The sequence below is a fragment of the Carettochelys insculpta genome, chromosome 1, assembly GCF_033958435.1.
Source record: "Carettochelys insculpta isolate YL-2023 chromosome 1, ASM3395843v1, whole genome shotgun sequence".
NCBI classification, from domain to species: Eukaryota; Metazoa; Chordata; order Testudines; family Carettochelyidae; genus Carettochelys; species Carettochelys insculpta.
This window is the reverse complement of record NC_134137.1, coordinates 324,576,311-324,597,845: the sequence shown is the minus strand read 5'-3', so window position 1 is coordinate 324,597,845 and position 21,535 is coordinate 324,576,311. Positions and strand designations below refer to the sequence as shown.

At 44.4% G+C, this 21,535-nt stretch overlaps 1 protein-coding gene across 1 annotated transcript in view; it reads left to right on the top strand.

Annotated features, from left to right (window-relative positions):
• CNTN1 (contactin 1) overlaps positions 1-21,535 on the top strand; it is a 187,105-nt gene that overhangs the window by 98,623 nt on the left and 66,947 nt on the right. The window contains exons 14-17 of the mRNA XM_074984080.1: positions 7,213-7,371; positions 10,407-10,556; positions 14,208-14,278; positions 20,360-20,594. Of these exons, the coding sequence (XP_074840181.1) occupies positions 7,213-7,371; positions 10,407-10,556; positions 14,208-14,278; positions 20,360-20,594 (615 nt within the window). The remainder of the gene's footprint in view (positions 1-7,212; positions 7,372-10,406; positions 10,557-14,207; positions 14,279-20,359; positions 20,595-21,535) is intronic.

Here is a 21,535-nt window from a genome sequence, read left to right as displayed (position 1 = left end):
ACCATTTCAGCCAAGGCTTTGTCATATCCAGGCTTGAAAACCTCTAAGGACTGAAATTCCACCACTTTCCTGGAGAGCTCATTTCAATGCTTCATCAAGCTCCTAGTGAAATAGTTTTTCAACCTGGACTTCCCCCAGTGCAACTTGAGAGCATTATTTATTGAGACCATTGCTCCTTGTTCTGTCATCTGCCACCACTGAGAATAGCCTAGCTCCATCCTCTTTGCAACCCCTGTTCAGGTAGTTGAAAGCTGCTATCAAGTCCCCTCTCATTCTTCTCTTCTGAAGACTAAATAAGCCCAGTTACCTTAACCTCTCCTTGTAAGTAGTGGGATCCAGACCTTAATAATTTTAGTTGACTTTCACTGAACTCTCTCCAATTTGTCCTTATCCTTTCTAGAGTGAGGGGGCTCAATATGGAACACAGTGCTCCAGCTGTGGCCTCACCAGTGCTAAATAAAGGAGAATAATCACTTCCCTTGATCTACTGGCAATGCTTCTACTAAAATCTGTCCCTAGTTTGTAGCAGTTCATGGGATTCCTCCATCCTAAGGGCAGGACTCCGAACTTGTCCTTGTTAAACATCATCAGATTTTTTGGACCAGTTCTCCAGTTTGTCTAGGTCACTCTGGACCCTGTCTTTCCACTCCAGCCTATCCACCTCTCTCCACAGCTTAGCATCATGCACAAACTTGTTGAGAGTGCAATCTGTCCCATCATCCAACTCATTAAAGAAGATGTTGGAAAAATGGCCCTGGGATCAACTCCTGGGGGACTCCTCTTAATACCAGCTGACAACTTGATATTGAGTTGATGGCCACTGTCTATTGAGACTGACAGCCTAGTCAGCATTCTATACACCTTATAGTTCATTCAGCCGAGCCACATTTCTTTAACTTGCTGGTAAGAATATTGTGAGAGAATGTATAAATTTTTTGCTAAAGTCAAGGTATGTCATATTCACTGCTTTCCCTATATCCAAAAAGCCAGATATCTCATCACAGAAGGTAATTTAGTTTGGTCAAGCATGATTTGTGTCTTGGTGAATCTATGTTGACTTTCTGATCACTTTCCTCTCCAAAGCCGCGTCTACACGAGCCGGCTACTTCGAAGTAGCTGTGCCAGCTTCGAAATAGTGCCCACCACGTCTACACGTGGCGACCGCTATTTCGAAGTTGAAATTGAAGTTGAGACGTCGAAGTCGCTATCCCCATCAGGAGATGGGAATAGCGCCCTACTTTGACGTTGAACGTCGAAGTAGGGCACGTGTAGACGATCCGTGTCCCGCAACATTGAAATAGCGGGGTCCTCCATGGTGGCCATCAGCTGAGGGGTTGAGAGATGCTGTCTCCAGCCCCTGAGCTCTATGGTCACCACGTGCAGCAGCCCCTTAAAGCTCCCCGCCCCCTTATTTCCTGTGCAGAAAGCTGAGAGCTCGTGCAGGCATCAGCACAGCCACATGCTCAGCCTGCACGTCCCTCGTCAGCTGCAGCCCACCACCCTGCACCCCATGGCATCCAGCCAGCCCCCCAAGCGCCCCCAGGGCACCCCCCCAAGGGGAGCCAGGGCTCCCAGGCTGGCAGCCAGCTGGGGAAGAGGCAGCGGGGCCCCTCCTGGACGGAGGCCGATATCCGGGACCTGCTGGGGCTCTGGGGCGAGGAGGAGGTGCTCTAGGTAATGGGGAGCAAGAGGCGGAACACGGATGCGTTCGCTCAGCTGGCTGAGGGCCTGGCCGCCTGGGGTCCTAGAGGAGATGGGAATAGCGCCCTACTTCGACGTTGAACGTCGAAGTAGGGCACATGTAGCCGATCCGCGTCCCGCAACATCGAAATAGCAGGGTCCGCCATGGCGGCCATCAGCCAAGGGGTTGAGAGACGCTCTCTCCAGCCCCTGAGCTCTATGGTCGCCGCGCGCAGCAGCCCCTTAAAGCTCCCTGCCCCCTGCGTTCCTGTGCAGGAAGCTGAGAGAGCATGCAGGTGGCAGCACAGCCATGCGGCTAGCCTGCATGCCTCCCTGCAGCCCAGAGACACCCCCCCGCTGCGATGGCTGCCACCAGCCCCCCAGGCGCCCCCAGGGCACCCGCCCCAAGGGGAGCCAGGGCTCCCAGGCTGGCAGCCAGCTGGGGAAGAGGCAGCGGGGCCCCTCCTGGACGGAGGCTGAGATCCGGGACCTGGTGGGGCTCTGGAGCAAGGAGGAGGTGCTCCAGGTAATGGGGAGCAAGAGGCGGAATGCGGATGCGTTTGCTTGGCTGGCCGAGGGCCTGGCCGCCTGGGGTCACCCTGCCCGCACTCCTGACCACATCAGCAGTAAGGTCAAGGAGCTGCGGCAGGGTTACGCCCGGGCCCGGGATGCGGCCAGCCGATCTGGGGCCGCCCCCACCACTTGCTCCTTTCACAGGGAGCTCAGGGAAATCCTGGGCCCCCGGCACACCTCCTCACCGCCGGCCACTCTTGACACCTCGGCCGACGAGCCCCAGCAGGCCCTCGAGGCAGAGTCCGCCCTGGAGGCAAGCCCCGCACCCCAGGGGCCTCCCCAGGAGCCCACCCTTGGGATGCCGGAGGAGGAGGAGGAGGAGGAGGGGGAATCCTCCCCCCAGCAACGGGGGACTCCACATCGCGCTGCCGTCCCGGAGCTCCAGCAGGGTGTCCACTCACAGGGTGTTCCCTGACCGTGGGAGCGGACCATCAGGTATTTACCCCCCCGGTGCACACCCCCGGGGTTGAGGGGCGGGGACAACAGACATGACCAGGGCCCTCCACATGCCCAGATGACCATGGCCCTAAGGACAGCAGTGGCATGTCCCTCAGAAGAGTGCATCAGCCCCTGCCCCCCGCAGCACGACAGCCCCTGTCCCTGGGGATGGGGGGAGCGGAACCTAGGGTCCCTCAGGGGGAGGGGGTGGGATACCCATCATCATCAGCAGCATCTCCCGGGGATGGGGATGGGGAACCAGCAGCAGAGGGGTGGGGGGACAAGGGCCACGGCTTGGGGGCCACACTAACGGCTGTCTCCACTCTTCTTCCCCCCCTGTGTTGCCCAACTGCACCATCGGAGGGCCCGGAGAGCGCCAGCGAGGTGTCAGTGATCCCGGAGAGCCCACCGGGGCCATCACTAAAGGCCAACCCCTCGCCGGAGCACCGAACAGCCCCAGGGCGGGGCCGACGGTGGACCCAGCACCACCACCGGACGGCGATGGACCCCCAGCTGCTGGCGACCCTCTGGCGGCAGCTGGAGGTCTCGGAGCAGCGCCTGCAGGTGGAGAAGCGGTGCCTCCAACTGCAGGAGCAGGCGCTGGCCTGGCGCCAGGAGGCATGGGCGGCCTTTATGCACACTTTTGAGCGCATCGTGGACTACCTGGCCCCCCACGCCACCCCGGCTGCTGCTCTGCCAGCCCTGCCTGCTCCACCCGCCGTCCCACCCACTGCTCCACCCGCTGTCCCACCACCGTCCGCCACTGAGGGGCCTTCCGCCGAGGGGGACCTGGGGCCTGCTGACACCCGCCGGCCATATCTGCCAGTTTGCCCGGCCCCAAGCCAGCCTTGGCCAGGGCTGAGGCCGAGGCGAGGGTCGCACCCGCCAACCCCCAGCGCTGGACATTAGGGGGTGCGGGGCCCAGGACGTGGCCCCTCCCTCCCTCTTTGTACATATCCCCATTATGTTGATGGTGCGGACGACCTGCAGGGGAAGGACATGGGAGAGTACCAGTGAAGGGTGTGCAGGGTGTGTCTGGCCTTCCACCCCCAGGGCTCCCCTCCACCCCCAGGGTTGCCTCCCCCTCCCCATGGGTCCTCTTACCTCCATGAGGACAGCCCTGACGGTGGCCTTGCCGATGCCAAACTGCTGCCCCACGGATCGGTAGCTGTCTGGAGTGGCCAGCTTCCAGACAGTGATGCTGACCCCTTTCTCCACGCTGACGGCACGCCGCATGGCGGTGTCCTGGTACTTCAGTGTGGGGGTGAGCCACTAGCAGAGCTCCAGGAATGTCTGCCGGCTCATACGAAAGTTCTGGAGCCAGTGGTCATCGTCCCACTCACCGAGCACCAGCCGCTCCCACCAGTTGGTGCTCGTGGGGTAGCTCCACACCCGGCGGCGGGAGCTGGGGGGCGGAGGACAGCAGGGTCTGGGGTTGCTTTCTCCTCCCCTGGGTGCAGCTCCTCTTCTGTGACTAAAAAGTGATCAGCTGCCTCCTGCATGGCATTGAGCAGGGTGAGCACTGCTCCTGCAGGGGTGGCAGGGTGGACCTCTGGCTGCTGCTGCTGCTGCTGCTGCTGCTGGGGGTCCATAACTACTTTGCCGAGGTGTGCGTGCCTATGGCTCTGCAAACCGCGTGCTGTGCAGGCTGAATGTGTCTGGGAGGGGCCCTTTAAGGGAGCGGCTAGCTGTTGCCCCGGAAGTGCTAGTCCTCCCTGTGACCCTGTCTGCAGCTGTTTCTGGCACCCCTATTTCAATGTCTGCCGCTTTGGCGTGTAGACGCTCCCCTGCAGCACCTACTTCGATGTGGTGCTGCCCAACGTCGATGGCACCAGCCCTGGAGGACGTGTAGACGCTATTTATCGAAATAGCTTATTTCGATTTCGCTACATCGAAATAAGCTATTTCGATGTAGCATCCCCGTGTAGACGTAGCCCAAGTGTTTCATAATGGTTTCTTGAGGATCTGCTCCATCACTTTTCCAGGGACTGAGGTGAGGCTGACTGGTCTGTAGTTCTCCAGATCCTCTGCCTTCTCTTTTTTAAAGATGGCCACTACATGTCTTTTTCCATTTGTCCGGGACCTTCCCTTATCACCATGAGCTTTCAAAGATAATGCCAATGTATCTACAATGACATCAGCTAATTCTCTCAGCACTCTTGGATGCAGTAGATCTAACCCATGGACTTGTGCACATCCAGCTTCTCTAAATAGTCCTTTACCCATTCTTAATCTACCAAAGGTCACTCACCTCCTTCCAATAATATGCTGCCTTAGTGTAGCACTCTGAGAGCTGACCTTGTCTGTGAAGACAAAGGCAAAAAAAAAAAAACAGAGTACTTCTGTTTCTTCCTCATCATCTGTCATTAGGTTGCCTTCCCCATTCAGTGACAATCACACACTTTCCCTGACCTTCTTCTTTTTGCTAACATACCTATAGAAACCCTTCTTGTTATCCTTCACATCCATTACTAGCTGGAACTCCAGTTGTACTTTGGGCTTCTTGATTAATCTCCACATGCTTAATCAGTGTTTTTGTATTTCTCCCTAGTCATCTCTCTGAGTTTTTTTTTTGTAGTCTTCCTTTTTGTGTTTAAACTCATCAGAGATTCCTCTGTTAAGCCGATAGGATCTCCTGCCATGTTTACTATTCCTGCATCCACAATAAAGCTTCTTTAAAATACAGCCAGTTCTCCTATACACCTTCCCCCCAACCTCATATCAGCCACCCAGGGGACCCTGCCCATCAGTTCCCTGAGAGAGTCAAAATTCTGCATTTTTAAGGTCCAGGGTGCATATTCTGCTTCTCTCTTTTCTTCCCTTTGTCAAGATCCTGAACTCCATTATCACATGGTCACTACTTCCATGGTTGCAAGCCACATCTACTTCCCCTACCAATTCTTTCTTGTTTGTGAGCATCAGATTGAGAGGAGCAAGTTCCTTAGGTGTTTCCTTCAGCACTTGTACCAGGAGGTCATGCCCACCACCCTCCAAAAATTTCCTGAATTGTCTGGACATGGCTATTTTGCTCTACCAGCAGATGCCAGGGTGATTGGTGCCCCTCGTGAAAACTAGGGCCTGTGATCTGGAAACTTATTTTATTTGTCTAAAGAAAGCCTTGTCTACCTGAGCCTCCTGGTCTGGTGGTCTATAGCACATGTCCACCATGACATCACTCTTTTTGCTTTCGCCTCCAATCTCAACCCAGACTCTCAACAGGCTTTTTCTTCAATTTCACACCGAAGCTCTGAACAATGATATTGCTCTCTTACATACAGTGCAGCTCCTCCACATTTCTATCCCACCTGTCCTTCCTGAACAGTTTATATCCATTGATAACAGTGCTTCTGTCATATGAGTTACTCCACCAAGTCTCTGTTATTCCAATCACATCATAGTTCCTTGACTGTGCCGAGACCTACAGTTCTTTCTGTTTGTTTTCCAGGCTTCTTACATTTGTGTATGAGTAACTCAGATAACTAGGTAAGATAATATTTCAACATAAATTATAAAGAGGATATAAGTGTATTTGCTAGCAGCCTTGTCTATGTAGTAGTGAGATACTAATTCCCTCTTTCTTCTGAAGATGCCGTGTGACCTGTTCAGTCACATTTGCTGTAACCTACTTAAAGATTGTTGGAGTAATTCATTGAGTCATAGATGAGATTTGACAAGTTGTTAATCATGGGAGTGAAATAAGCAAATCTCATCTTAGCCATTCCAATGCATTGCCTCTGCTTTTCTTTCTTTACTCTTTTTTTTTTCTTACAGTTCGATCCTTATGTTCAAGGCAAATGCAATCAGGGTAAAATAAATTGTGTGAAACAACTTACAAGCCAAATTTTTAAGCAGGTGCCAAAATAGATGTTCACAGAGCTATTGTGCAAGGCAAAGCAGTTATTGTTAGCATGGACTTCTCACTTCATAGTGACCTTTTACAGCTTGAGATTCCTACCTGTGTAAACACAGGTAGTTGCATCACTGTTTTCTGTTTAACTCTCTAGTTTAGACAGGTAAGAGTCCTAGTAACCTGAGTCTTGACCTGCATATTGCAGACAGTCATGTAGTTCTCTTCTTGGAGTTCAGTAAGGCATGGCACAACTCTTTTATCTTACACCTGTAACCCTTTTGCCACACATTCCTTACATGATGCTTGAGTTTTATGAACAAATTGGTGGAGTAAAGCGGTGTTTTCATAACAAAAGAAAGTATCCTGTAAAATTTAGGCTTGGAAAAAATTGCTTTCAATTTAGAAAATATTGTCATGTCCTCAGTTAATGAATCTGTTATTAGAGCGTTATCTAAAACTCCATCCCAGTTTTAGGCGGAGTTTAGAAAGGATTATTAAGAACTATAAATCTCAGAAGTAAATGCAGAAATCAGCTGAATCATTTCACGAAGAATGTGAGAATAGAAATGTCTTATAATGGCTAGATAGATTGTAATACATTAGTTAGGAAACCCTTTGGTTTTAAAAAGATTATTTAACCTGTAGATTGACATAACAAATATGCTTTTCAGGTCCTCCAGGTCCCCCTGGGGGTTTGAGAATAGAAGATATTACAGACACTTCCGTAACACTTACGTGGAGTCGTGGGACAGACAATCATAGCCCTATTTCAAAGTATACTATCCAGTCAAAGACTTTTCTTTCGGAGGAGTGGAAAGATGCCAAAACAGGTAAGGGCTATATTAGACCTAATAAAATCAATGGAATAACTTTTGCCTCACTTCACAAACTTATTCATGTGCTTAGTTTTATGTAGTCCTCCCTTGATGATTAATAATATGTAAAATTTAATACATAAGCCCTTCCAGGATCATAGCCTTATATTTTAGAAAATATTTTATGTTGGAATACATTTCTTCAGCAGATCTGCTTAAACTCTTTTAACTCTGGCAATTAATATGAGCCAATCATATGAAGACATTCTGACGGTAAATAGTGCAAATTCTCAACCATGAAAATATTTCTTTCTCACTTAGCATATATAGTTTTGAATAATTTATCCTGTGTAATATTGCCACATGATCTGTAGAATTACCATGTTATCACTCTTGTTAGCTGTGTCTACACTAGCCCCTTCCTTTTGGAATGGGCATGGTAATGAGCGAGGTGAGAAGATGCTAATGAGGCACTTTCATGAATATGCAGCACCTCATTAGCATAATGGTAGCCTCAGTGATTCCAAAGTGTTGCTTCTGAATCGCACGCCAGTGGTGGAGATGGGGTCCTTTTGAAAGGACCCCCCCAGTCTTCCAAAGCCCCTTATTCCTATTTGGTGTTAGGAATGAGTGGCTTTCGAAGGCTGAGGGGTCCTCTCAAAGGGCCCCGGTCTACACAGGCAGCGCAGGCTTCATGGCAGCACCTCACTAGCATCTTCTGACCTTGCTCATTGACATGCCCCTTCCGAAAGGAAGGGGCTGTTATAGACAAGCTGTTGTGTTTGATCACAGTCTTTTAATAAAACGTAACTTCTAAAATCCTTCTTCTTAAGAATTAGATCATCCCTAATTAATCTTTTGACTGTCAAATATAGAAGAATTTTAGAAGTTTAATTATTGCTTTTCATTTAAATTATGCTTTGATACCACAGTGAGAGATGCCAGAGAATCACACCCAGCCTTATTGATCCCTGTGGCCCATTAAGATTAGTGGGTGTTGTGGTAGACCACAGGCAGCACAGGACAAGAGCCTGGTCCTGCTGAGGAACTGAGCTCTGCCTAGCTACAAGATTCACCCCTCTGAGGGACCCACTAAACCCGGGACCCCTAATAACTGCAGGGGACAACTAAAAAGGAAAACAAGGACAGGTGTGGAGATCATAGGGCCAAAATGAGGGAGCCAGAAGGAGACTCTGAGAAGAGAGCCCTGGACAGTTCCCACTCATCCCCAAAGGTGGTGGTGGGATACAGCCCAGAAGAACTCTGCCTAGATAAGTGACCTGAGCAAGGAATGAAAGTAGGACTCACAGTTGAAATCCCCCACTCCCAGGTCTTATAAATGTCTGTGTTGGCCATATGCAGAAGAAGACTGTCAAGGAGGTCCTTGCAATTTTATGGGGCCACAGATTGGGTGTTCAAGGCTCAGTAGTGTCGGGAAAAGTGCAGCCAGAACCTCAACATGTGGCTCTGGAGGAGCCAGAAGAGAGGCTGTAACCTGGAACACTCAAGACTGATGTGCACCAGCATCTCCCTCACACTATAAGAGGAACAAGTGACAGGGACGGGGTGTAACACACCAAGAACACACTCACACAAGTGCCTGGTAAAAGGCAAATATACTGGGAGCTGGGTCAGTGCCCCTTTGTTCCCCACCTAGGCTTACAGAGTGCATGTCCGCAGCCAGGACAGGCATCCGGGGCTCAGTAAGAATCAGCCTGCAGCAAAATGGCTAATCAGACATCTCTTGCCAGTTAAGGCATTCTTGCTTGCTATAAAAGTTTTCCTGCCAGGCAAGGAGGAAGGAGAAGAGGAGGGAACCAGGAAGAGAGCCTAGAGAACTGAGTTTTGGAAGAGAGAGGCGACTCAGCCAGGTGTAAGGGGGAAGGTAGTAGAGGGAAGCCGTGGGAAAAGTGGCCCAGGGAAAGGCTGCCTGTTTGGGGCAGGGGAAAAGTCCTATCAGCTGCCTGTCATTTAGAGTCCCTGGGCCAGAGCCCAAAGTAGTGGGCAGGTCTGAGCTCCCCACCCCCCCACCTATCCCCTGTAGAGCCACCATTGTAGATAAATGGGGCATCAGAACCAACTGAAGAGGTCTTGCCCCTCCTTGCCCACTCCAGTGATGTACCTTTGATGAGAGTCAATCAGTAAGCAGAGACCCTTGCCTCTGGAAAGACCCAAGGCAGTAGAAAAGTCACCAGGAGTCTCTGAAGCACACAATTAAAATCTGCCAAGAAGTGTAGAACTCCTACAGGGCTGTCAAGAGACTTGTCACAGTGTGCAAAAGTTTCAGAACCAGGCCTATTATAGAATGCGTAGTAATATTTGTTGTTATGTAATATTTTAACAAGAGATAGTAGTATATATGTTTTACCTCGTCATTCTCCAATACAGTAGGTTAAGAAACAAATTAATATTTGCTGACTTGAAAAATGTATATATATTACTCCTGCGGAAATAATAATATAAGGGCAGATCCTTCCATTGACATCCTTATTGACTCTCCTCCCAGGTAGGAACCTTGTAAATCCCTCAGTTTCCTCCAAACTAAGAACTAACATCTAATCATATTGTATGCGCCATTCATGGACAGTTGACAGACCTTTCCTTCTGTGCCTGGCTCCCTGTTTTGGAGTTACTCAACTTCATATTTAACTTATGAACTGTGAGTGAAATTCCAGGATTATGAGCTTCAAAATCTTTTTTATTACATGAAACATAGTTGTATTCCATCTTTCTCTACTGTGTTCTATCGGAGAAAGTCCAGATGTCACAAGGTCCAGTATATTATTATTGAGGCTACCTCCACTGTTCTTTCTCTTGCAGTTGCAGTTTGTAATATTGTAAACGTTTATTCCAAATAATTTCATGGATTTAGGTCTTTCATATTCTGCCAGAACTCATTTAAATCAAGGTCTCTCTTTTATTTAACTTAATGTTTGTCTAGGTGGCTGATTGAAAACAGAAATGAGGGGAAAACTACAGAAACTCTAATGTGTTTACTCTTTCAGCCCACTCAAAATGCCCCTTTCTGAACAGTCTCTTGTTTCTTTTAGATCCCCCAAATATTGAAGGAAATATGGAGACTGCAAAGGTGATTGATTTAATCCCATGGATGGAGTATGAATTCCGGATAACAGCAACAAATACTTTGGGGACAGGAGAACCTAGTATGCCATCACAAAAAATGAGAACAGAAGGAGCTGGTATGTAGATACCAGTTGGTGAGATATCTAAAAATGCTTGCAGGTTCCTTTTCTTTTTATATCTTCATTAATTTTGTACAGTGTACAGTGCAAAAAAAAGCATTTGAGTCCAAATAGAATGGTGTAACCAGTCATAAATGACTGTGGTGAATAAATATCTGATAGCTGAGTGTGCTAATCAAAACATTAGGCAACCAAATGAGCAGTCTTGTTACCAGATGATAAATTTTCACTGTCTTTAGTGACTGCTGTTTTACTAGCTCACTGCCTTCACTAGCCATGGTCTCAAAGTCTGGAGAAGATTATATGGCTAATAGACAAATAAATATCTCCCTTTGGCAACTTAGCCAGTTTAACTGTTTGTTTTAAGGACTCACTTCCTACAATGAGTTTATCCCCAAACACGTCTGGTTACTCATGTCATCACGTCCACAGTAGAGCTGGTTTCAATGAACAAGAGAATTTCCTACCTGTTCAGGTTACTCCCCGCACCCCACATCTGGCTCCTCCCTCTATTTCCATTGGCTCTGTCAGTGCACCTCCTCCTGTTGTCTTCAGCCTCTTACCTCTCGTCCATTTATGGCAGACCTCTTGTTTCTGTAGCCTTATTTGTTGTCCTTAAGACTACAACCAGTGACAACCCTGTAACGTGGTGTGACCAGTTATTCCGGCAGCACTTTTTATAAATCAAACCATCCCTCCAGTCTCAGCTGACAGCCCAGGGTGTTATGCCCCCACTCTTAAGTCAACCTAACATGAGTTAGTATTTCAGACTACTGTAATGCAGGTGTTCAACCCATGGTCAACATGAATCACTGAGCTTCAGAGGTCCTATTATTCTGTCCTTCTTGGTCCAGTAGTAACTTCAGAAATAGTGAATGAATGGATAAAAAATCATTTCCAATTGTTATGGGCAATTAGAGGGAAATCCTTGGTAAGGGAGGAGTCCCTATTGTAGTACATGAGCTGTTTTTCAATTGTAGTAAGAAATTACATGAACTGACTGGTGTTACAGCTCAGACACTTGTATTCTCAGTTGTTTTCCAAAAAATACAACCATAATATAGAATGACTTTACTCCTTTATTCATGTAAAAATGATTAAATTCAATGAAATTAATAAGGAAGAGACAAACAGCATGGGCCTGCATTCACTGGGGATGTTTTCTTCTCCTGCCTTTCGGAGGTCCTCTGTAATATGCATTTAGGGTATGTCTTCACTGCTGGGAAGATTGACCCTGGCATGGTTGATCTTCTGAATTTCAATTTAGCACACCTGGTAGAGATGTGCTAAATCAAACATATAAAACACCCATGCTGGTACTGGTGCTCCTGCTTCTCATTAGCAGTAAGGGAACTTAATGGGAGCAAAGGCTCCCATCGACTCCTCTTAGTGAAGACGGCACGAAAGTCTGAATTAAGGTATGTCAATTTCAGCTTCATAATTAACCTAATTAAGGTAGGTCAGCTCCAGCTATGTAATTAAATTAATTCTTCATTCCACTCTAGAGTAGACCTGCCCTTAGATTATCATTTTTGGAGGAATAATATATACATATATTTAAAAACAGCAAATGTTAATTTGTTTCTTTACCTACTGTATTCTAATCATAAGACATGCCAAGGATATATGTTTTAGTAAACAATGCCCATTCTCTGTGATTTTTTGGTTTGGTCTTGTGCCTCTAATGCTGTGGCAAAGGCACGATGCTATCCAACACAACATGTGCCCCAATTTATCTAATTGCTTGATGTTAATATCTCGGAGCCCAGTTAGGCTGGGACATGTATGTCATAAAATTAATTCTCTGAATAAAGAATTAGATGTGGAATATATAATTCAAGATCATTTGTTCTGTGTATGCAGGAGATAAGCTTGGCTTTTACAACTAACGTGTCACTGCAAAACGATCTGTGTCCAAACTGACATATATTGCTTTTTCTGCCTAAACAAATAATAGCTTCCGTTTGCAGCCCTGTTCTTTACTGTTTTAGAAGACTTCCGTGCCAATATTCAAAACTGAAATACATTTTTGGAAAATAGGCATAATGTTTTCTTTTCACTGCAAATTTTGCTAAGAATAATAAAAAAGCAAAATCAACTTTAGTCTTTTAAAAATTAGATTGTTAGGGCATGACAAAACCTTGATTTGTCAGATTAGTGAAAACAGGAAAGAAAAAAATCCAGAAACCTGTAAAACCAAAGTGAAAGGAAATTGCTTCCAATAACTTGTCATTAGTGTCATATGTATCCTTCCTTCACAGCTGCATTTGGACAAGACCCTGGGGGGTGAAAAAAGAAATTTGCACTTGCATCTTGCAGTACTGACATATCGTTTATGTTTTTCTGCTGTTCTGAAAGGAAGGCAGAAACCACCCTCACATGTAGAAGTAATGTGATATTGTACATCTATCAATAACCTTATGCTGGGTTCATGAAACTCCTTTCACTCTTTCTCAGCTTAAAGAATGTTATGCCCTCCCCTTTTTTGCAACAGACCTTTAATACTTTTGGAAGATTTAGTTGATTATGTTGCTGCCCATACAGAATGGAGGACAACAAGGAGCAGCATTTCTGCCAGTGGCACATTGACTGGCACTTTGGGTGAATTGAAGCAGACACTATAAATGTTTGCATTTTCCCATTTTGTGGGGTCAATCTTGCATGCTTCCTAGAAAACACAAGAAAGAGTGTAATGCACTAATGTGTTAATGGATAGGATCCCATGTACTGAAGTGAATGCATTACTTACCATTAGCTGGCACTTTCTAGAGATGACTGGTTCTATCCCTTATATGAATTTCCTGCCAAGAAACTTCAGCTAATATAGGAGCCAGATACTATATTTGGTTTTTAGTTTAATGCGTGTTTTAAAGTTTTAGGTATTTTCATTGCACAGCTTGGAACCAATACTAGTGTATTTGGATTATTTGAGTATAAAGAACAGCTGCTGAGTGTGAGACAAAATCACACATTGCTACTAATTTGCTGTACCAGCTGAGTAATAAATAACACATCACATAAGTAAACACACTTCAAAGTAGCATGGACAGTTTGAAGTGCCCGCGGCTACACACATGCCGGCACTTCAAAGTTTGACACTTCGAAGTTGTCATGGGGAAGAATTAGCCTAATGAAGTGCTACGTATTCACTACAGCACTTCATTAGTAATCTCCTGTTGCCCTGATTAACGTGCCCCCTGGGAAGTTGGGGACAGGTGTAGACAAGCCCTGAATGTTAAATGAAGCATGTGTTTAAATCTGTGTTGAATGGTGGCATAAGTCCTTAAAGATGAGAGAATGAGCAACAGTAAGTATAACAAAATATTTTTTCTCTTTAGATCTATGACAGACATGCTTAGGTTTTTTTCACCGTGAAATTTAAAAAAATAACATGTACATGGACAAAATCAAGAAAAAGTTATTACCAGCCATTCCTAGTTACCATAATTGGAGAGAACTGATACTTTTCCTGTGCCAAAAGCTATATGTTAGTCTTGTCAAGATCACGGCTCTCACAACTATTACAGGCTACCATTATTGTAACTGTGTGGGCCATGAGAACTCATTGACTCCACTAATGAAAAAAAAAGTAATTAATGGTTCTTTATTGAATGAGAAGAAAATTGCTTGTCTTTTCTGTTATTTCAGCTCCTAATGTGGCTCCTTCTGATGTTGGAGGAGGTGGTGGAAGCAACCGAGAGCTGACCATAACATGGGTGGTAGGTATTAAAATGACACTTCATTGATTACAGACTCTGCCGAAAATGTTGTGTTTGATCCTCTTCCCACTGAAGTCAGTGGAAATTTTGCAGAGAGGGTGAAGTTGGGGCCCACAGCAATTTTGCAGTCTTGTCTTTTGAAATATATAAGAAGGAAGGAAAAATGTATGCTTTTGTATAGTCATCTTTATGAAAATATAGCTTTAGGCACTCATCTGATGCTGTGGGCACATATCACTGAGTAAAGCAGACCATATGGCTCTGGACTGGGACCTAAGTCATGGTCTCATTCTGGTAAGAACACAGGAATAGAGTCTATGACACTAGATTAATTATATAAGCATTCAAAAGCAGCATTTAGATTTTGATTTAAAGGGTACTTTGGATCAAGTATTTTTCTAATTTTGAAGCCCATAACCCAAAAGCAGGTTCACTTTAATGTTTTCAGAGATACATTACTAGACTTTTTAGTTTTAATTATGGACTCTTCTCACATCACACATCTACCTGCAACAGCAGTAGAATGCAGAGTTGGAAAATGACAGTAATTGTTAGAATAACTTCACAGTAAGCAAATTTTTTTGTAAATTGCAGACATATAGTGGCTCCCTGATAATCTGTCTTTAGAAAGTCTGCTGTAGAAATATGTAGTATTACTGTTGTCCTTCTGAGGCTGGAGTAATTCTTTGGCAAATTCCACCTGCTGGAAAAAAATAAGAATAAACCTTCTGGAAAGGCCCCATCAATCAAAAAGAGAACCACAGAACCACAGAGAGGAGCACAAGTAGAAAATAGGGAATGAAAAGAAGAGAGACAAAACATGGGAAGAAGGAAAAATTGGCGCAGAACAGAATAAGAAACCAGGTGAGAGGAAGATCGATGTAAATGAAAGCTGAACGGGATGGAAAGGAGTGCTGACAAGTTAAGAAGAACAAAGCAGAGATGCTACAGAGGACAAAGTCTGGGAATGAAGACAGAGAACTTCCTTACTGGACACATGGTAAAAGAAAGACTTGTGGAAGTTTATATTTACCTCCAAAAATCAGAAGCCACAAAGTTGTTTTGCTGTTGTTGGCCCCTCTAGTCACTTGCCCAATGTCATAGGGAGGGTAGAAAGTACGTCCTTTGTTTCTTTAGGAATGGTTGATGGGGGGTGTTGTTTCCCAGGAATATCCTGCTTACCACTGGCAAAGGTTTTTTTTTCCCCTCTTGAGGTTAGATTTACTATGCTCACCTGACCAGCCCAGAGTGACTCAGGTAAGGGTATTTGTTTCCAAAAATGTACAAACATACACATGTGCCATAATTTCTTAATGAATGGCATGAGCACAGAATGTAAAACAGGTTCCTGGGGCTCCTGACATGTACAATGTTCTCTGTGATTCATAATCTGAGCCTGCATGAGAATTTCAGGAATTCAGACAAAGCACTTTGGGTAGATCTACAGAGCAGAGTTATTTCAAAATAACTACCTTAACAACTCAACTGCTATTTTGAAATAATTTTGAGATAGCGGTTGGCATATTTCAAAATATGTGAACCTCATTGCACAAGGAATCATGCGTATTTCAAAATAGCTGCTGTTACAGCAGGGAATAGAGACTATTTTCAAATAAGCGGTGGGGCGTCCAATGGTTCTATTTCAAAACAGGCTTTACTGTGTGTAGATGCTGTATTTCACAATAGCTAAGTGCTGTTTCAAAAGGCATTTTGTGTGCAGCAACGTCCTTGTGAAAAAAGCTATTCTGGAGTAGCTTCTTTTGAAATCAGGCTGCTGTGTAGACATGCTTTAAAAGAAGATCTCAAAGGATAAGTGCAGAAGTAGAGAACTAGCAGTGGTCTTTCTAGTTGTCTATAGCCTTTCTCTGTTGCTTTTTCTGACCAGCATAGTAAATTGCCTTTCCCATTTCCTTGGAGGACTAGAATGGGTGGTATTGCATAGTGTTCTGCAATGCACTGTAATTTAGTTTATGTGACCTAGATGCTGACTATCTGGCCCTTTTGGCTGACAGCAAAAAAAGACCTGGAAAATATGATATCAGAGCGAGCATCTGTATTTGAAGGTATACACAAAAAATCCTAAATTTATAAAAGTAGAGACAGTGGAAGAAGAGCTGTAGATTGACACTTCAGAAGAGGACAAGAAGCATAAGAAAATATATGTACTTTGGAATTACAGTTAGTGCCATGAGAAAGAGACCTGTAGATTTAGGAACAAACTACAGGTTGAAGCAGCACCCATGGGACCTGACCAGTGCCAGATGAGAGAATTTGGCAGACCATGGGAGGTCAATATTGTCTCGCACATTACCAACACTGCCACTCCTTACTGGTCTCTTGGAAGATATTTAGGGGTAAATTACGGCTAAATGATAGCACAGAACACTGAGAGCCAGGACCGGTGGCTGGAAACAAACTTTATGGGAGCACAGTAAACTTAGCCACACCCAAGATAAGCAGTCACCTGGCTAACTAAAAGCATACTGGATTATAGATATTGCTAGACAAGAGAATTCTGGATTAAAGGGGTTCAACCTGTAATGTTAAAAACTGTGCACTGCATGTGCTTATCCCAGCCTGTTCTATGATATCGAAATGATAGGTCCTATAAAGTTGGAAGAAAATATACAGATAGCAGAGAATAGTATACTGAAGAGAATGGCAGGCAAGCGGATGATAGATGGGGCATGGCAGAAATAAGGGGGATGAAGCACTTGGTACTCACCGTGATTAAGAGGTTGGAGAATGCACCTGTAAGGTATGCTGGACATGTGATAAGGATGAGTAGCAAAGAAAGTGGGAGCAAGAGAATGGACAGCAAGAAAAAATGTAGAAGACTGAACATACAAAGAAAAGACTTTGTCAAGAGGAGTTGGAAGTAAAAAGGAGTGGAACTCTCTAAGATCTATGAACATAAGAATGACCATACTGGGTCAGACCAAAGGTCGATCCAGCCCACTAGCCTGTCTGCCGACAGTGGCCAGTGCCAGGTGCCCCAGAGGGGGTAGACTGAAGACAATGATCAAGCAATTTGTCCCCTGTCATCCATCTCCAGTCTCTGACAAGCAGAGGCCAGGGACACCATTCCTACCCTTGGCTAATAGCCTTTTATGGACCTAACCTCCATGAAATTTATCTAGCTCTTTCTTAAATTCTGTTATAGTCCTAGCCTTCACAGTTTCCTCTGGCAAGGAATTCCACAGGTTAACAATGCGCTGAGTGAAGAAGAACTTTCTTTTATTAGTTTTAAACCTGCTACCCATTAATTTCATTTGGTGTCCTCTAGTTCTTGTATTATGGGCACAAGTAAATAATTTCTTCTTATTCACCCTCTCCACACCTGTCATAATTTTATATACCTCTATCATGTCCCCCCACTTAGTCTCCTCTTTCCTAAACTGAAAAGTCCCAATCTTTTTAGCCTCTCCTCATATGGGACCTGTTCCAAGCCCCTAATCATTTTAGTTGCCCTTTTCTGAAACTTTTCCAGTGCCAGGATATCTTTTTTTAGGTGAGGAGATCACATCTGTACACAGTATTCAATATGTGGACGTACCATAGCTTTATATAGGGGCAGTAAGATACTCCTTGTCTTATTTTCTATCCCCTTTTTAAATAATATTTAACATCCTATTTGCCTTTTTGACTGCCTCTGCACACTGCGTGGATGTTTTCAAGAAACTATCCATGATAACTCCAAGATCTCTTTCCTGATTAGTTATAGCTAAATTAGCCCCCATCATATTGTACGTATAGTTGGGGCTATTTTTTCCAATGTGCATTACCTTACACTTATCCACATTATATTTCATTTGCCACTATGTTGCCCAATCACTCAGTTTGGTGAGATCTTTTTGAAGTTCTTCACAGTCTGCCTTTGTCTTGACTGTCTGGAACAGTTTAATGTCATCTGCAAACTTTGCCACCTCACTGTTCACCCCCTTCTCCAGATTATTTGTGAATAAATTGAACAGGGTTGGTCCTAGGACTGACCCTTGGGGGACACCACTAGTTACCCGTCTCCATTCGGAAAATTTAACATTTATGCCTATCCTTTGTTTCCTGTCTTTTAACCAGTTCTCAATCCATGAAAGGACCTTCCCTCTTATCCCACGACAACTTAATTTACATAAGAGCCTTTGATCAGGTACCTTATCAAAGGCTTCCTGGAAATCTAAGTATGCTGTATCCACTGGATCTCCCCTGTCTGTGTGTTTGTTAACCCCTTCAAAGAACTCTAACAGACTAGTAAGACATGATTTCCCTCTGCAGAAACTATGTTGACTTTTGCCCATCAAATTGTGTTCTTCCACTGGGGCAGCTAATCTCTGTTACTGTTCTGACTGGAAGGTTTGTCGAACAGTCGTGGTTTTCTCCAAACACAAGTGCATGGGAAAAGGAGTAAAAAGTCAAGTGATGTATTAAAAATACATCTTAAAGTAGCCTATCTATGGAGAATGCATCTTAACACACCTTACCTCTCCCATTTAGGGGCAAGATGATACTGGTTTATTATATCTGAAAATCTACAAGATTGAAAATACAGCATATGCCAACAGCTAATGGTGGTAACCCAAGACAGAGGAAAACAAAGCAAAACATGACACTCATCTCATGTTTCAGAATGAAATATAATTTTAGAATCTGAAAATTCTCTGCAAACAGGAATTTCAGTTTTCCTCGCATTTCATTTAAAACAGTTTTAATTCTAAAACATCTGACACACAGGCTATGTCTACACGAGCCAAAAACTTCAAAATGGCCATGCAAATGGCCATTTTGAAGTTTACTAATGAAGCGCTGAAATACAGATTTCGAAAAGGAGCCCCATGTGGATGAGCCGCGCGGCAGTGAGCCACCTCAATTTCAAAGTGCCGCGGCCACCCGCATGCTAATGAGGCACTGAATATGTATTTCAGCGCTTCATTAGTAAACTTCAAAATGGCCATTTGCATGGCCATTTCGAAGCTTTTGGCTAGTGTAGACGTAGCCGCAGTGACCATCAAGTGGACAGTACAGTAATAAGCAGCAAGGTAAAACCTGAAGGTCATATATTCCCAGCTGAGGTGTTATGCTGCTACCATTCCAAGAACAATTACACATAAGCCCTTACATGGGTGCAGGAGGGACCCTAGTGAGTCTGGCGGGCAAGAAAGGGTGGAGCAGGGGGCTGCTCCAAAAGCCATCGGCCTGTGCTCAGCCTTCAGGTCCACACACAGAAATCAAGGAAATATTATATAAAGCATGTGGTTCTGTTAATCTGAGACCCCTCCATGCTGCTGAACAATAGCAAGGGAATAAGAGGAGTGTGTATTTCAGAATCCAGGAGGGTGGTTCCAAATAACTCTTCCAGAAGCGTTATCCCTGATTCAGCCAGGAGCATCACTGATTGGTGACATAAGTACAGAACTACAAAGTGCCATAAAGATGATGGATGGTAGTCCATGTGGATATGTGGAATGTCTGAAGTCTTTAGGGATTGAACAATGATGCTACAGCAGTTTAATGGATAACACATCAAATTCTCAGAGCAGTTTAAAATATCCCCATTCCCTATGTGTGGGAAATAAATCATCATAGGGATATTTGTGCTATGGCAGATCTGAATTCATTATTTTACCATCTGTGTTTGGAACCTGTGACAGACTTCTGCGACTTGTGCCCTTGTACTCTGTGCTGTTTGATTGATACAACTCTGAAAGATGAATTATCTCACTCACGTGCACAGAGCCTGTGTTACCTACTCATTGTCATTCATAATTTCTTCAGAAGGTGACTTTTCTTTTTGCTGCAGCTGAATATAGTTTTAAAACAAACTAATCTTAGCATTCTTTGGATGGAGACAGCATAATGTGCATTTCTGTAGTGCTGGCTCAAAAGCAGAAGTTGAACTGGATGCTTATTGTTACCAGATGTAGTCAGACGGACATGGTGTGCTTTTGAAGTGCTTCCGTCAAATCAGAGACTGTAAATTCAGTGGTATATTTTTGTAATTTATGTGTGGATAAATATTTTAAACTTCTGATTAGCTGTCTGCTGGTTAACAATAAAACATTAATTCTTAGTCTTTTGTCTCTTCAGCCTTTGCCAAGAGAGTACCACTTTGGCAAGAATTTTGGTTACATAGTAGCCTTTAAACCATTTGATGAAAAGGAATGGAGAAGAGTTACAGTTACCAATCCTGATATAGGCCGATATGTGCACAAAGATGACTCTCTGCCCCCCTCAACAAAATTTCAAGTAAAAGTGAAAGCATTTAATAACAAAGGGGATGGACCATTCAGCCTTGTAGCCATCATTTATTCAGCAAAAGATGGTGAGTAGTTTATATATTAAAATCTATAATAAAAACCAGATCCATGACTAGCAGGATCAAGGGGACCAGGATCAGGGCAAGTGAAATTAGCTGCAGAATTCAGTAGGGCCTGTCTTCAATGAAAGGGCCATTCTTGTCCATCATGAGAGTTTGCCTGAGAGTATGTGTGTGCTGCAATTTGGAATCTGCTTCCCAGTGCACATTGATTGGTGCCAGCTCTGTTTATGCTAGTATGCCAAAACTAGCAGTGGGGCCATGGTAGAATATGTGAGATTGTACTTGGGCAGCTAACCCAAGTCTCTGTCTGCACTATTATTTTTAGCACCTAGTTTAAGCAGAGCGAGCATGACTGTCTGTCTGCACTGGGATGTGTGTGTCCAACTGCAGTGTAGACATACCCTACATAGAGGCAGAAGAGTGCTGCATGGCATTTTGTTGTCTGGACGAACAGTCCACAAAGAAATTCACATAGCAAATACACATTCTGAATCTTTGTACAGCTAAAAATAGTTAAAAATAAAGGATTTGTGGAATTTAAAAAAGTGCCTCCCTCCACATTTGTTATCTGAAACATGGCACTGTGGTGCAACTGGCGTATTTGGGTCATCTTCATCAATGCTGTTTGATTGATACAACTCTGAAAGATGAATTATCTCTTGCTAAGGGCTAGAAAAAGGTACTCTAAGTTTAAAATGATTCACCTTTAAAACAGAAAACACTCCTGCTGTCTTGTAATGCACAGGTTTTGATGAGGATTATAGTTAGTGACAGAGTATGTAAGATATTTCACTTAATAAGATTGATATTTATAATTAAACTAATGGAAGCAAAAATGCTGTTAGTCCTGTTTTAACATACGCTTTAGTAGTAGTCAGCTATATTCTAAAATAAAGTAGCAGTATATTTTTTGCTTCTTAACAGATGGTAGTAAATCCTATCAG